Genomic DNA, 17,683 nt, shown 5'->3' with positions numbered 1-17,683 from the left:
GTATATGTGGTTATTCTAAAGAATACTGAAGGATGAAAGTGAGATATAAAAGTTGAGGATCGTTTGAAGAGTGAATATTAAGACAAGAGATTTAAGAACAGAATGAAAACATCTTTTGGCAGCAGAAAGAACCAAATTATGAAGATCTTCTGAGAGTGAGTGTTTCTAGACAGGCACTTCTGAGAAAGAATTCGATATTTCTAATTCATTGGCTTGAGCATATGAGTGTTCAGAAATAGAGAATGAACAAGGAAGAGTAGAACAAGGGGAGATCATGAATTTCAGTTGGAGCCTCTTAAGTTATAGGCTTTTAGCAAATGTTGAGTGGGTGCCCATGGTCCCATGCTGGAAGCAAACAATATGAGGGACACAAATCTCAGAATCTACGAAGTTAGAAAATGCACATGAGAACATTGTGGTTTCCCAATAGAGAACATGAGCATCGATTTAGAAGATGCAGCAGTGACACAGTGCCATGTGGTTAAGGCAGAGTGAAATAGAGAGAGTTGCAGGATAATACATCATACAGGATTGGAGGTGGAAACTGTACAGGCACAACTCCTGAATTCAACTCTCAACCACTTCTTGGCTGTATTTTAGTCTACTTCATATGGATAATAAGAATTACTTCACAGAATATTTGAACCTTTAAATATGTCAGTGATTATGAAGCATTTTGAATGATGACTAGTCTTTATTAAATATAAATTAGTTTGTGATTAAATAGATTTTTAATCTCTTTATTTCTCCTTATTGATCTTAATTCTGTGCTTTACTTTAGTTCTTTACAATTGCCTACTTCTTTCTTCTAAAGGCTATGGTGCATTTATTTTCTTCTACTGCTAAATTCTCATGGGCACTGAATAAAGTATTATTAAATTCACCACCTACTTCTTGTGAAAACTAAATCTTAGGGAAGATAAAATCAATCCCTTTCTCCACAAAACAATTACTTTATAAAAACTCATAGACAGGTTCTCTCTGGGCATATCACAATGTAATCACATGTTTATAAGCACCAAATTGAGAACAATTTTTCTCTGAAGGGATATTTCTCATGGCTTTTTTTTTCTTTTTTATTGTTTCTTCAGTTTTCAGGACTAAAATGAGCTTGTTCTGCACTGTGGTAGTTTGTGTTCAGTGTCAGCGATGTGTTTTTAGCATAGACTTACACACAGCATCCAGTCAGTGCTAGGAACTGTGTAAGCTGCTCTAAGCACACAATTTCCTATTTTCACAATAGCACCTTTAGTTGGTAAGGGTCTATGTCATATAACTGGGCACCATGAGCATGGACAGTATTTCTGACATCTCAAGGCTGGAGACTTTGATGCAAAATGATGAGCCACAACTGAGCATATAGTATCAAAGCAGGGAACCATTCAATGTGGGCTGCTGGGACACTCTTTCACAGTGTGTTATGATGCCAATGGTTCCTTTTTACAATTTCTTTTTCTGCTTTACCATGAAGATGCTTAGGAATATTGTTACCCAGGGCTTGCCCTCTTTGGCTTAGTATGACTAATGACCAATATCATCTTTCCTATTTGGTTCATAGACCATATTAGACCAGGGTCCCTAGACAGATGAGCATTAAACTGCTACTAGTCTCTTTTCTCAGCTGAGATCCACATTAGTATTTTCACCATTCTTAATGAAACTCCAAGTTTACTTTTAATATATTACGATTTTACCAAGACAGCATCCCAGTGAGAACTGCTAGTATTAGAAACCCAGAAGTGAATGTGCTAAAATAAGTTAGACAGGTAAATTTTACTCATTGATTAAGGAAGAGATGCTAAATGGTATTTTACTAAATGGTATTAAATGATATTCTATAGTACTAGAACATCGAAGACACCAAAGCAAACACCTGAAGTGTGTTTGTCTGGGAAACAAGCAAACCATTGCCCTTGCGTAAATTCTTTAGTGGGAAGAGAATTAGGGAAGAAGATGGACACCTGAGGCAGGGTGGGTGCATGCTTAGAAAGCACTTGAAGATTTAGTTATCATTCAGTGGTTATGAAAATTGTTAAGAGAGCTGGTAATATGAACGTGGTATCTTGGAGAAAATTGTCACTAGGACAGAAGCTGAAATGCTGATATAGGGAAGAAATTCAATTACTATAAATTTCTAAATCAGGGAGAAGCTATATATTCAAAGTAGCATGCCTATTTGTTTGAAAAGTTGTTTACATTTCCTGATAGCATGAGTAGGAATCTTTTTTTTTTCTATAACAGACATGAAGAAAAAAACCACAAGACTGAGAACACACAGTCTATACTCAAATTCTTTAATGTGTTCCTATTGCACAAACATATCCTTGAACAATACGTAAAGCAAATACCGGCTATATTCCCAGGAGTTCTTTCTAAGACGTTGAATTTGGAATTATATATTAATTTCACCAGACACAAAAATATCATTTTTCCTTTAGAAGTGCTCTACCATTTAAAACTGAAAAAATTCATAGCCTATGACATATAAAATTACATAGTGAACAGCATTTGACTTATAGTCTAAAGTTGACAAAACCCAGTTGTAAAATAACCATCAAAACCCTCAATCCAATATTGTTTTAAAAACTCTTGAGTTTATCTCCAATTTTTTTACAAAGCATTTGAAAGATGTATTGGTTGCTTTTCTTCATGCTGTGACAAAATGCTAGACAATAGCACATTAAGAAAAAAGAGGTTTACTTTTGCTCATAGTTTAAGGGTATAGTCCCTCATGGCAGGAACATGAGATAACTTGTCCCTCTGCATGAGGAGTCAGGAAGCAGAGACTGAAGAATACTAATGTGCCCTCAAATTCTCCTTTTTATTCAGTCCATGACCCCAAGCCACAGAATGGTAATACCTAAATTTATGGTGAGTTCTCCAACCCCAACTCAATCTAGAAACTTCTTAAAAGTCATATCCAGAGATTTATCTCCTCAGTGATTCTTAACTCTGTCAATTTGATAATTAACAATTACAAGAGAAGAGTCATATGACTGAAGTAGTAAAGGAAGAAGGACAATGAGCTAGACAATCAAACCATAGTTAGTAACCTCTAAGGGCATCAAGACAGCATTCACCTTGTATATCTCAATGTAACAGCTGCATATCTGGAACCTTCAGAAAAAAACAAGAACATTTAATCAATAATCGTTATTTCAAACAAATTCTGAATTTAGCTTTTGGATAATCACAAGTAAATGCATAATAATTGCCTTGCATTTATTTGGGTTACCTATGACATCCTTAAGGAATGCAGATCAATGAAGATTTTTATTGAATGATGTGGGAGCTGAAGTGTTTCATCTAATACAAGCAGATCACACACTTACAATGAAGTCTCAAAACATTAGCTGATGCAGGCTGAAATTATTGGATAAATTTTGGAGAAGTAATCCCATTAATACCTGTATATTTTCTGCTTTTCAATGTTATTAGATGGAAAACACAGGTCCAATTAAGAAGCAGTCTTCTGTGTCCTTATTTAACTTTACAATTTCCATCTATGTCTGTTGGCATATCAATATCACAGATGTTCAAGAATAATAAACAAATAAAAGAAAGTCATTAGTTTACCTAAATGTATAAATGTAAACACTTAAAATTCACAAAAAGAAAAGGGTACATAAATACACACCTCTAAACTCTTGGTGTTGACTGTTGTTCTAACATGCTTCTCTCTCTTGGTGACTGTACAAGGGAATTGCTAGGGCTCTTGCCTTTCACATCCTGCTCTGTAAACGAGTTGCCAAATGGTCTTATAAATGAAATACATGGAGCCAGGTATTGGGGTAAATTCTGAAAGATCAGAGAGACAGAACAAACCACAGCCAACCTCACCTCACCAATTCCTCAGCTGATCTTGTCTCCTCAGACTGAAAGCTTCTGAGTCCTCACATGAACAGATCTCAGCTGAACTGCTGCTAAAAGCCTCGAAGCATAAAAGCCTCTAGTTCCTGATTTTCAGGCCTTATATACCTTTCTGCTTCCTACCATCACTGCCTGGGATTAAAGGCATGTACCTTTCTTTCCCAAGCAAGACATGAGATCTCAAGTGCTGAAATTAAAGGTGTGTGTCACCATGCCTGACTGTTTCCAGTGTGGCCTTGAACTCACAGAGATCCAGATAGATTTCTGTCTCCAGAATGCTAGGATTAAAGGCATGTGCTACCACTGCCTAATCTCTATGTTTAATATATTGGCTGTTCTGTCCTCTGACCCCCAGATAAGTTTATTGGAGTGTACAATATATCAACCACACTACTCCATGCTGTGGCACTGTGGTCTGTGGCAGAAGTTCATTCAGGTTCTGTCCACAATATACTGAGATTTATTTCCAGCAGGTTGTGTTTTGATACATACAAAAGGAAATGGAGACAAACTATTGACATGATCTATCTAATTCTGATGCAGTTATTTATTTCAGTTACCTATCTGAATATATAAAACTAATGATCAGTATTTAAATGATCTATAATTAAGCTTAATACCATTTTCTTATAATCACTTATATATTAAATATTTGTAGGGGTGGGGAAGATAGCCCATCCAGTGAATGCTCATCTTGTACATATAAAACTCTGAGGTCAGGCCCTGGAACCAACAGAAACACAATCAGGCATGGTGGCACACTTGTAATCTCAGTGCTGAGGAAGCAGAAACAAAAGGGTTTCTGGAGTTTCTTGGCTTGCCAGTCTAGTCTGCTCACTGAGTTCTCTGCCAATGATGCAACTTGTCTCAAAAATGAAATGGAATGCTCCTGAGGAATAACATCAGTGGTTGTCCTCTGGCTTTCATGCATTCAAACATGAAATGTCAGTATTTACTTAAAACATGCCACTATTGGCCTAATTTAGCCCATAATTATATAAGAAATCCATAAGAAAAATACACACCTGCATTAAATCGCCTTGAGTGTTAATTCAGAAATATCTAAAAACAGACCTTTTATAAAGTAAGTGGAGTGTCATGTGAAATCAGAAAATTAGCTGGAATCAGTTCTGTACCTGTTCACGATGAGAAGCGTGAACTGCAAGGGACTTTAAAGTGGGTTTCTGGAGATGTCACAACTAAACAGCCTTTCCATATTAGATATCACATTCGGACTCTTCAGAGAAACTGGAGACACCTAGATATTGGGAGGAAGGATCCTAATCTGTGGCATGACATTACTCTTAGCAAATGGCTGAGTGCAGTACCTCTTCTCCCTTGTCACATGTACAGAGTATATCCCCTGGAAATCAATTACCCAGCCAATATCCCACCAAATTCACTATAAATTTCTCCACCAGTACAACTAACGATAGATATATTAAAACTTCTAGAATCAAACTGTCACTATTAACAAAAGTAACTGGCTATGGAATATACCTAAGAATTAGACTCTCACTCTCACTGTGATACTGTCTTTAACAGTGTCTCTTCACAGCAATAGAAACCCTAAATAAGACACTTGGATGACTTTATAGGACATAGAGGGCTCCTTATGCATGAGTTGGCTGAATGTATGAGGTCACAAAACAACTTCTGTAGTGTCACAATTGAGTCCTTATGGAGTAAACAGCATTTTTTTAGGAAGTTACAGGATATGATTTTTAATATGAGTCTGAGGCTTTGAGTTTATTTAGCTGCCCTGAATCCAATTAGAACAATAATATGTAGCTTTGCTATGGTAGGCACATACATATACACACATACATATGTATATATATATATAGCACGTGTAATATATGACACATGTACATTAGACATATGTATCATATATTATATATATGATATATAATATATATTAGGCACATAAATATGCATATGTAAGTATATAAAATTTTACTGCTGTAAAACACATTTGCCACATCCATACAAAATCAATGTTTGAATATATAACAAATTGTTATATTAAAATAAAATTTTCATATTTTTATAGGCTTGAATCAAAGGAGCCATTCCTGTCTGTTGGGTGAGTATATATCTAAGTATTTTAAATATGAGTATTACAACTTGTTTTTCTGCTTTTTGAATCTGCCTCTGTGCTGGGGCATCACGGTCTGTGTCAGGAGTTCATTCAGGCTCTGTCCAAAATGTACTGAGATTTATTGGAATATGAATGTCTTGGTTTAAATATCACTAAATAAATGCTATTTCTAGTCCCCTAGCATCATATTAAAAATCATATCCTGTAACTTCCTAAAAAAATGCTGTTTACTCCATAAGGACTCAATTGTGACACTACAGAAGTTGTTTTGTGACCTCATACATTCAGCCAACTCATGCATAAGGAGCCCTCTATGTCCTATAAAGTCATCCAAGTGTCTTATTTAGGGTTTCTATTGCTGTGAAGAGACACCACGACCATGACAATGCCTATAAAGAAAAATATTTAATTGAGGCTAGCTTGCAGTTTCAGAGGTGTAGTCCATTATCATCATGGCAGGGGCAGTGTATGCAGGCAGACATGGTGCTGGAGAAGGAGCTGAGAGTTCTATATCTTAATCTGCAGGCAGCAGAGGCAACTGTGTGTCACTCTGAGTGCAACTTGAGCAAAGGAGACCTCAAAGCCCATTTTCACAGTAACATATTTCCTCCAACAAAGTTGAACCTATTCCAACAAAGCTATACCTCCTAATAATACCATTCCCTATGGGGACCATTTTCTTTCAAACCATCACAGACAGTTATGATGAGTATTCATCTCATCCATGAAAGAGAGGCTCAGATTAACTTTGAAAATTTCTAGTCTTTCTACCCATTTGGTTATATTTCTTCTCAATCTGGTCTACTCAGTGTTTCTCCTTCCCCTTCTAAGGTTTTCTCTATATCTCTCATAATCTCTACATACTGTGTTTTCTTTTCCTCCCTTACAACCTCAGCCTCTGTAACTAACAGAGCTGAGAAGTCCTAAGTCAGATCAATAAAAAGATAATGTTTGTTTCTGGGGAGATATTGTCTTAGAGATGTTGCACGTCCCAGTAATAATATAATGTTGATGAGCAAAAGCATACACTATTCCCAGATTGCTAGACCTAAGAATAAGTCATGTTTTTATCTTATCTGATGTGTTGAGTAACCATTTACTCATATATACAAATATCCTATGAAGGGACTTCACATGGTCAGCATTGTGGTAGATGTATTAAAAAGCAGAAAACTCGTGTTATTGGATTTGATTAGGAGAAAAGTTACACTCTGCAGCCAGTATGCTCGCTGATCATACTCACGTGATGGAGATAGACTGTGAAATACTCAGATCAACTTTTTTTTAAAATCACTTTGTTCACAGTTGTAGAGTATTTCTATTATCCACTGAACAACATGGTTCCCAATTCTCTTCCACTCATCAATGCTTTTCAGTGAGTCTTTCACCTCTTGAAAATCAAAATAATTGTGAGGGAAGGTGAAAAAAAGAACGGATGGTTATATTAGAGAATTTCATGACAAATCAAAGCTCAAGTTGGTCTGATGATGAAAAATCATTATAAAGTACTTCTGTCCTGCTTGGATCATCAGGCCCTATTGTTAAAAATCTCTAACCCCAAAGAAATCTCATTTGAATACATATGTTCTGCCCTCTAGTCAAGAGTGCTAGAATAGCTTCACTTCATGCCTCACTTAATAGTGTTTCTTTGCAGCCTTTTCTGTTCTCATTACTTTTAGATGGATCCTCTTTTTTACTACATACCTCTCGTGAATAAAGGCAGATCCTAAGTAATCTTTGTTTTAAGCTTATCAGGAGTTTAGTGCTCAATATTTCAGCAAGGAGACTAAACTACCCAAAATAAGCACAAAGTATAATTTTGCAAATGCTGAAGGTGGGAATGTTGGCATGACACTGACTATGTGTTGCTGTTTTCTGCATATGTCTTAAAAGTAAAAGGTTTCTGCTGACAGTTATGTATAGATGAATATCTCCATTTTCCAATGAGATAATTATTTTAAATAATATTATCCTAAAACATACATGTATGTCTCTCCTGCCTCTGTTTAACAAGCTCTCATGAACACAAGGTACTCATGAACCGAGAAGACACCAGGCAGTCTATAAAAAACATGCTCATATTTATTAATTAATACATAGTTACAATCAAACAAATAAATGCATGTGTACAGTTGATATATTAATTGAAACATGGGGTTGCTATGTTAAATTTGTCGCCATACATTTGCTTTGCTTTCAATAAAACTCATGTGAATTATGTTAGCCAAAAACCACTCTAAATATTGCATGTTTTTGCTCATCATCTATCAATATATAAAAGTATCTGTCAATATCTTAGTCTCTGATAGTTGCTGCTAGCTGCATTCATTTAGGCAATTTCTTTTTTTTTTTTTTCGGTTTTTTGAGACAGGGTTTCTCTGTGTAGCTTTGCGCCTTTCTTGGAACTCACTTGGTAGCCCAGGCTGGCCTCGAACTCACAGAGATCCGCCTGGCTCTGCCTCCCGAGTGCTGAGATTAAAGGCGTGCGCCACCACCGCCCGGCCATTTAGGCAATTTCTTAAACACTCATCCATCAGGTTCTCATATGCAAACTGGAGATTAAATAAGATATTTTGAATTAAGCACTTAGCACTTAGCAGTATTCTTGGCTCATAGGAATTGTTCACAAATGTCAACGTTTCTTACAGTTCTTCAGGGTATATGACCACTTCTCTAAAAAACTCAGTCAGGTATCACCACAACTTCCTTAAGTCACTATGACTTCTTTGAGTCACATGTAGAAACCAAAAGAAATAAAAGAAAGAAATATGTATATGCTCACATAATATGTAGAAATAATACAAATTGATAACATTACGTATCTGTAGTAATGACTTTAGATAAAACATATTAATTAACATTATTACTCATCTTACTTTCTTTGCAAGGCTAAATGACTTATTTTTTAATCATCTTTGGAATATTAAATTTCAGAAAAATTAATTAAACTTGGCTTTCAAATACTTCACTCTTTAAGACATTAAACAAATAGTGATTATGGAAAAGAAGCAGAGAAAACAAAAGTCATGTTTGCTTTTAGAGCAATAAGAACAAGATCATTGTCCACAGTAAGAGTCTAAGACAGAACTTATTTAAATATAGTCTTGTCTTTAAAAACCTTTCCACGGAATCCAATGAATGAGAGAGAGGAGGGATTCTGTGGGCAGGGGACATTGAGATCATGATGGGAAAACGTGCAGAGATGACCAGCCACACTAGTGGAAACCCATGAACTGTGGACTAATAGCTGTGGAGCCCCCTTAGGACTAGACTAGGCCCTCTGAATACTGGAGACAGTTGTTTAGCTTGAACTATTTGGAGGGCCCCCAGGCAGGGTGATCAGGATCTGTCCCTGGTGCATGGGCAGGCTTTTTGGAGGCCAGTGAGTAGGGTATGATACCTTGCACAGCCTTGGTGCAGGAGGGAGGGGCTTGGATGTGCCTCAGCTGAGTGTGTAAGGCTCTCTTGATTCCTCATAGGAGAGCTTGACTTGGAAAATGTGAGGATGGGGGGTGGGTTGGGGGGAAGGCTTGGAGGTGGGAAGAAGGAAGAGGGGGGAATCTGTGCTTGGTATGTAAAGTGAATAGAAAATTTCTTAATAATGATAATAATAATAAAACCTTTCCACAGCCTTCTAATGTAACACAAATATAAGGGGAAAATGTCCATCTCAGTATGTGAAGTTTGAAGTCCATACTGTAGGCAGAGAATGTTCTTTCAAGAAAATCCATACATTTTTCCTTAGGTACAAAACCGTGATTGTTGACACTTAGAGATGCTGAATCTCCTTTACAATACATGTAGTAGAGGAAAGAAAAATTTCCTTTTATTTATTTCCTCTTACTTTTTTGGAATGAAGTGGACACTCCTAAGCGACTTCTATTGTGAGGCAGTGTTTTAAACTCCCAGCTGATTTGTTCCATGAGTATCTTTATTTTGAGAATGACCACTAAATGGGTAAAGTTTTCCATGCTTATTTCACTGTGTTATGATAATTTCTAAAGCTCTAAATAATATAAAATTTACGCTGATATATCTCAAAAGAGATCATAAGAGTATCTCTCTCAGGTTTGGTTGGGAAACTTGCAAGAATCATGAAGTATAGAAATATCAGAATTTGAGGATCTCTCTCTTCCATATCATATCTCTTCCATATTATACCTTATGTAAGGCTGTATAAGTGAGCTGATCAAAGCCAGACATACCTGGATCTCTGAGTCCCATCAGGTGCATGGGAGCTGTTTTACTAAGTCTCAACAGCAGATGGTATTGGGGTAGGAGAACTCACTCTACACCAAAAACTGATCCCAAGAAGCCAGTAGATGTATTTCATTAAATGATGCTCCTTGCAAAATGGTCCCCAAACATTTCCATTCTGGACACTGAATTTAGATATTCAGTATACTTCAGCTGCTAGAAGAACTCTGTTAAACCTTGAAATTCTTATTGTGGTTCAAGAATTGTTATACTATTCCAATTTTCATAGACAGCCTTAGTCTACAAGTATTATACATCATGATACTATTACCTCTGTATTTTAAGAGTCCAGATTCTGTGAATATATTTTCTTGATCTGAGTGCCATCTTGGCATTTCCTCGATAGGTAAGTTGGAAAACTGGTTAGCTCTTCTGTGAATCTGTTTTTCACCCTATGGTAGTCTGCAATCCATATGATTATGATCAGTAAGTTCTACCTCATATGATTAGAACACTATTTGGCACACAGTAAACAGGAAATGGACACCAGTTTCTATTAATATTTTGTGACATGATCAATGAAGTTATCAGTTTTTCCCAAAGTTTTATTGAATTGTAGAAATTCTAAGTGATAAAATCCAAGCCAAGCATCTGAGTATTACAGAAGGGCAGTGATGAAAGTGAATAATTGGAAGAGAAGTTCAACAAAGAATGAAATCAGCACAGAACTTTTCATTGACTGTTCATGATGTGGATGGTCTCTGAGGAATACAATCAAGGAAAGTAGCAGAAAGAGATGAAGACAATTCTAGAACAAATATATCAGATTTATGTGGAGTACAGAGTATCATATTAAATTTTTTATAATAGGAGTAGGGACATCGGGAAACTGCTGATTTCAGGTTTTCCAAAGCTCAGAATAATGGAAAAGTAGAATTACAAAAGTGTGCTAATAATTTAAGAATCAAGAAGTTTTCTTAACTTCGGCATTGTAAACTTAAAATCATTGAGCAGAGGATTAGGAAATTTTTCAAGGCAGAAATGGAAGCTACATTCATGTTTAAGGTGAGATAAGCTTTTAGTACAGTTGTTTTAAGAACGGCATTCCTGGGAGACAGCATTGGGTAGGCGGCAGCAGAGAGGAGTTATTGGGCTAAGCAAAGCATTTATTAGCAGGCTTGAAAGGTTCACAAATAGACAGGAGAAACCAAAGATTGGCAGCTACTATACCAAAAGAGTGAAGTGTTTGTCTAGTAGATGAAATGGACCCATTGTAGTGTGCATGGTCTTGGGCTTGCCTTTTTGTTTTAGCATAAGAATGACATTGTCTAAAGGACTCATTATAGGACCCCTTAGAACTAACTACAGTACTTTAGAAATACTTGAAAAGATATAACATAGAAATGAACAATGTAACAATGAAAAGTGCCTACTGCAATCATTTTCTTTCAGAACATTAGAATAAATAAGTGTCAGAGTGGTAGTTTATTTGTGTCTCTGTTCGCCTGTATTGGGCCATGGTGACAGTCTAAGCTAGGATCTGGATGCACTATAGATACTGAAAGAAGGTTAATAAGATATTGTCCTTATGCTTTAAACATAACCATCTGGAATCATTGATGGGCAACTCAATGCTTGCCTTTTGATAGTGTGAGTGTAATTTTCTATACATCTCCAAGGAAAACAGGAATAAAGGGATAAAGTCAATTTTCCTCTCCTAAAAAAATCTATTTTTGTTGTTTTATACACTCAAACAACACTACCACAAAATTAATGATTTCTTTAGCAACTACACTTGTCTCATTCTTTCCCAAGGCCCTCTAGGCTACTTCTCTAGAGAGTACACAAAGTTTCCACAGAGCTATTTTTGTCATCTAAAGTAGTTGTGCTTTCAGGCCTGATGCTCCAACTGTAATTTTAATTTATCAACCTGCCACTCAGTGAAATGCTGTAAAAAACATTTGAAAGCTTAAACCCATCATTTATTTCTGCACCTGTCAATGACACTCTTCTGTACTTGTCAAAATCATTTAAACTGCACTATGATGGCATATAAAATATTACCAATAAATTGGGTAATCAATCTTGTGTGTGCATATTGTGACAGTAGTGTCTTGAAAACATGGGCCCTGGGACCCATTTTTAAGTTGCAGGAACTCATTACTCTTCAGTAATAAAACACTGTAGAGTCATCCTAAAAAATCTTCCTCAGTCTCTACAAATGAAACATATCGTAGGATTATGGAGAAGCTGATTGTGAGTGAAATCGCTTTTATTTCTTTGGTGAAATTTTCTCCCCAGGGAAAAGGAAATAATTGCAGATTATAGCAAGAAAGAATATAGTTACATGGAGAGAGGAAAATATATAGGATCATTAAACAGATTTATTTAAGTTCTTTTTGTAAAGGAAACAGTAGTGTACTACTTTATAGCCAGTGGTATTTCAAAACAGTATTATCAACACTTCCTCAACTGCCTAATTTGTTCGTATAATGAAGTTTCACATTAACCCAAATGTCACAATCTATATTAGTTTCACTTTGACAATAAGTATTGTTGTATACCATAGGAAACTTCTCCCTCACAGAAATTGAGATGAGATTGTTGTTCATCATTGGTGAGAGAGAGAAGAGGTATTCAATAACTAAATGCACCCAATCCACCAACTCAGGCAGTGTATATTAGATGCTATGTGTAAAATACTGTAAAAAATGTGAATTTAAATAACATTGGCCAAATAATCTAATTCATCCTCTAAACTCCGATTTGTAGCAATCCTTAACAGATAATATCTTTAAAAGGGTATAGCTTGTGGGAAGTCCTTTAAAGTCTGTGGAGGCCTTGAGGACACTTTGTGCCATATAACTGTAAATCAATTCGCAATTAATAGATAGCAAATTCTCATACATAGAAAAATAGAAAGTATATGTAAAATCTATAAGATCTTACACTTGAGGAGAATTGACTAAGTACAGTTATGGAATCAAATTTAAAATAGTCAAAGCTTTAAGATGTAGGCAAATTTATGTTCATTGTTTCCCTATTGCTTCCAGCACTTTTTCTTGGGTTGTGAATTAGTTTGGTTCTGGGCTACTTTATTTTTGTTTTTTTTTCTACAGATTGAGCTGAGAATCTTTCTATGTTCTTCCCATGAGCTTTCCACCATCCCCTAATCATAAGGCTTTTAAAATGTGGGCCACACTGGAAAAGGTGGTAACATTGCATTACTAATGATAGAAATACTGTATATGAGTAAATTTATTTTGATATCATATATAGAAATAATACATGAAAAATTGATCCCTTTGGAAAAAAAGAAGTCATTTTCACATATTTTCTAGAAAACATTCATTCACGAAGATAAAGAGCGAGAAATAAAGAGGATTTCACTCATTTAACCACATTAAATTCATGTAGAAGGAAAGAAAGCTAGTGAAGCTCATTTGAAAAGATACTCTCCCTCCTGCCTTCTGAGCTGCATGGAATACACGTACAACCAAATATCCAGCTCAATCCTAGCTGATTACATAAGTCCTTTCTCAGCAAAATAAATAGCACTCACTGAAGAGGGTCACAAAGTCAGTTTGCCCTTCACTTTTGGCAGCCAATGACTGCTGGTTCTCGTGTAGACACAATGCTTGTCGTTGCTCTTACTGTTGTAACACTGAGCTGCTGAGATGTGACGATACTCCATGAAGCCAAAGATCTGTAGCTGTAGGACATGGAGCCTACCCTGCAGTTTCTGTAAAGGAACTGGCAGTTCCAGGAATTAAAGCTCTCTGTGCCGACTTCTGATCTCCATATTCACTGAATCATCCTAAATGTCTGAGTCATCCTGTTAATTATTCAGGAAAACAACCACATATTGGGAGGTATTGATTGTTTTTTGAGGCATTATGAGTTGCACATTTTCACTATAAACTTATCAAGAAAATGTTAAAGCCTCATTTCCAAATGATATTTTGTTCATTCCACAGAGAATGACTGATCTTTGTTTTATCAATCTCAAGATGTGACCTTTTCAATACTGCTAATGACATTTTCAAAGAACAGAAATAACTTTTGATTCAAAAAGATTTTATGCTGAATTCTTCAGAACGAATTAGCTATCTATCCCAGGATAACTGATGACTGCCAAGTAATTAACCAAAGCCAGGGATCACTTGTGCTTGAAGAACTTCTTAGGACATACACATGCATAGAGGAAGCTTGGCAGAGGACATTCATCAACTCTATTTTGGCAGTTTCCTACTAAGGTAGATATTAAAATAGAATGTTACACATTCACGGAAATCTTCATGTTTTCTTGGATGAAATTTTTGCTACATCTCATTCAAAACATGTCATTAGGAGCTGCAGGCCACATTCAACTCTGAAATGAATAGAATGCCTGTGAGTTAATGTACCAGTGGTCAACTCTTGAATACAATTCCCCCTTAGCATCAATGAGAAGAATGTAAAAGATGAAGCACTTGATAATACATTTCTTCCAGATCCTGGCTAAATTACCATATCATGCAGGCTAAAGTATTACAATGAAGCGTGTTATAGCTCACTTAGATACTAAAAATCTTGAAAGGCCCTTTAAAAGTGAGCCATTCTAGGGAAGCAATTGAAAGGAAATCTGTAAATCATGAGCCTTTGATTGTGCATATCAGTCTCAGCAGGTCTGAGGCAGGTTAAGCACTCCAGCTACTGAAGGAAGGCTGCAAAGTCACAGATAAGGGAGTATTCCATAAAACAAAGCAACCATTTGTGTTACTGTTCCTTAAGCTGTCATCATGGGGTTCGAAGCTCAAGAGAAAATGCAATAATATTACTGGCATTTGTGGAAGGAACAGCTATCCAGCTTCATTATGGACACCAGTTTATTGTTTGATGGGGACTGAGTGTGTGAAAAATATAATATGATGGTAATATTGGCTGCTAACCCCAGTCTAGGAGATAGAAATTGTTTCCTGCTAAACATGGAGCTTTCCATCCACATTGTGAAGATCAGAATCAAAAGCTCTTACTCCAGGAGAATTTAGTGGAGAATGTAGACATTTACGTTAACAACAGAAGAATGATGCTTGGATATATTTAGATAAGTATCTACTATGTTTTCCTTTTCTATAGTTCATATTATTTTTGACAGTATTCATAATTATTTAACACCGAAATCTCCAATGTACAAACCAGGGTTTGAAAATAAGAATTGGTTATTTTGGTGTCATTTCATTTTTCAATTTTGTGTCCGTGTGTGTGTGTCTGCTTGTGTTTGTTTGTTGTTTATGTGTGTGTGTTATATGTGTGGATATATATTTTACATGCACATGTTTTGAGGCATATATATGTGCTGGTCCACTCACATGAGTGTGTGTGCATGTAAAGGTTTAGGTTGATGTCTAAACCATCCTCCACTGCTCTTTCATTTTCTTCACTGAGATAAAGTGAAATCCAGAGCTCACCACCTTGGCTAGTCTTGCCAGCCAGCTTAATCCACAGATCTCTTGTCTCTGGTCTCCTGAGGCTGGCATTATAGGCAGGCTGCCATGCCCATCAGAAATTTATGGCATTTTGACAGGTTTTGGAATATCTGAACTTTGCCACAACAAGCACTTCATTTCATTCTAATTGAATGTCATTGACAGGGTCTTGATATTAATTTCAGAATATCAGTGCAGTGATAGATAAATAACACTTATTAATGCCAAAATCTCCTGTAGTTATATTGGTTAAGTGAAGCAAAGCTGAAAAAACTTGCACATAGGCATTGTTTTAGCAGAAGTTAAACAGTTTGTTAGTAAAAAATACATGCCCAAGAATGGGAGCAGCTAGAGCATATAGGGCGTTTCACAGTACATATGGAACTCTTTTTGCAAAGAATTGGGTTTTTATGTATCATAATAGGGTCAATCAGGATTATTTGTATAGCATCAGCTTTGGACCTCATTTATGTAATACAGGCTTTCTCGTGTATTCTATGTTTCAAGTAGTTTTACATACAACACCATGTACTACCTGACTCATTATCATCTTGACTCTTTACTCAAAGGTGTTCATTCTATTATGAGAATATACCACAAGTCACCTTCAGACAGTGTGGTGACTCTGTTGGTAACCCAGGGACCTCTCCCAAGCTTTCCTATTTGCCTACTTGCACATTTCATGTGCCAATTTCATCAAACTTTTCTTATTAGGATCTTCAGGACCTCATTCTCTGCTCTATACTCCTGTTTCTTTTTTTTTTTTTTTTTTTTTTTTGGTTTTTCGAGGCAGGGTTTCTCTGTGTAGCTTTGCGCCTTTCCTGGGACTCACTTGGTAGCCCAGGCTGGCCTCGAACTCACAGAGATCCACCTGGCTCTGCCTCCCGAGTGCTGGGATTAAAGGCGTGCGCCACCACCGCCCGGCTACCCCTGTTTCAATAAGGTATTACTTAGTAACTCCTGAAAGAGACCCGAGAAAGAGTTGTAGAACTGCTGTTGGCCACAAAGCCAGGCAAGTTTACTCTCTATTCTGGAGACAGCCAGTAGCATCAATTGGCTGGTCAAAAGGAAGCATAAGAAGTACTGAATGAAAAAGGACTAAAGAAATGACCACATGCAAGGAGCTGGAAAGTGTTGACTGTGTTCCAACGTGTTTTCCCTCTTGTTCACTTCCTTTCAACCTCTTAATTCTCTATCTTTATCTCTGTTTCTCCTGTTCCCCGACTCCTTTTACCCACTTTTCCTCCTCTGCTGGACTGTCTTCTTCCTCCATTTGTTTTAGTCCTGTCCTGTCTTCCCTCCATTCTCCCATTTCTCCTTGCCTCTTCGTCATTCTTCTTCTTCATTGTCTTTGGAGTTGTTGTTAACAAGGGATTTTTTAATCTCGCTATATAAATACATATATATGTATACATACATATACATATATATACATATATATGTATATATAAAACACATATTTGCACACATGCACAAATACATGCACCAGCATTCCCAACTAGGTATTTGTTGTCTTACTCTGAAATATGACCAACAACTACAAAAACAGCCAATATTGAGGATACTTCCAAACATGGAGGAATTATCCTCAGAGAAAGTCAGAACTCTGTGGAAACAGAGGATGTGGAGGGATTATCAAATGAAAGTGAAATACGATAATTTAAAATGAAATCTAAAATTAGTAACAATAGAAGTAGGAAAGTATATCATATCCACATTTTTAATGCATTCTAAATGGAGAAAAATGGGAAAACCTTTTTAGAAATTAAAACTTCATAGGAAAAAAATCACATAAATAAAAGTTTAAGTTTCTAGAATGGAGCAGAAAATATTGAACTACTTTACTAAGTACCAGAAGTCACACAGATGCCTAACACTCAAACCTACCATCCTGTTTTAAGGTTACATTTTTTATTTATCATGCAAATAAGAAAGATACGGTAGTGGTACTGTACTTTAAGTATATATTCTATTTCCCAAACACCTAATCAGCAACTTCACACCCATGTTCTCAGGGAGGCATGAGGCTTGTTTCTGCAAGCCTGTC

General features: G+C 36.3%; 1 protein-coding gene across 1 annotated transcript in view; it reads left to right on the top strand.

Annotated features, from left to right (window-relative positions):
- Positions 1-17,683, top strand: part of LOC131904483 (RNA-binding Raly-like protein) — an 87,125-nt gene that overhangs the window by 25,913 nt on the left and 43,529 nt on the right. The window contains exon 2 of the mRNA XM_059255613.1: positions 5,924-5,956. Within this exon, the coding sequence (XP_059111596.1) occupies positions 5,924-5,956 (33 nt within the window). The remainder of the gene's footprint in view (positions 1-5,923; positions 5,957-17,683) is intronic.

The sequence above is a fragment of the Peromyscus eremicus genome, chromosome 2 (assembly GCF_949786415.1).
Source record: "Peromyscus eremicus chromosome 2, PerEre_H2_v1, whole genome shotgun sequence".
NCBI classification, from domain to species: Eukaryota; Metazoa; Chordata; class Mammalia; order Rodentia; family Cricetidae; genus Peromyscus; species Peromyscus eremicus.
The sequence above is the reverse complement of the archived record's forward strand: the minus strand, read 5'-3'. Positions and strand labels throughout refer to the sequence as shown.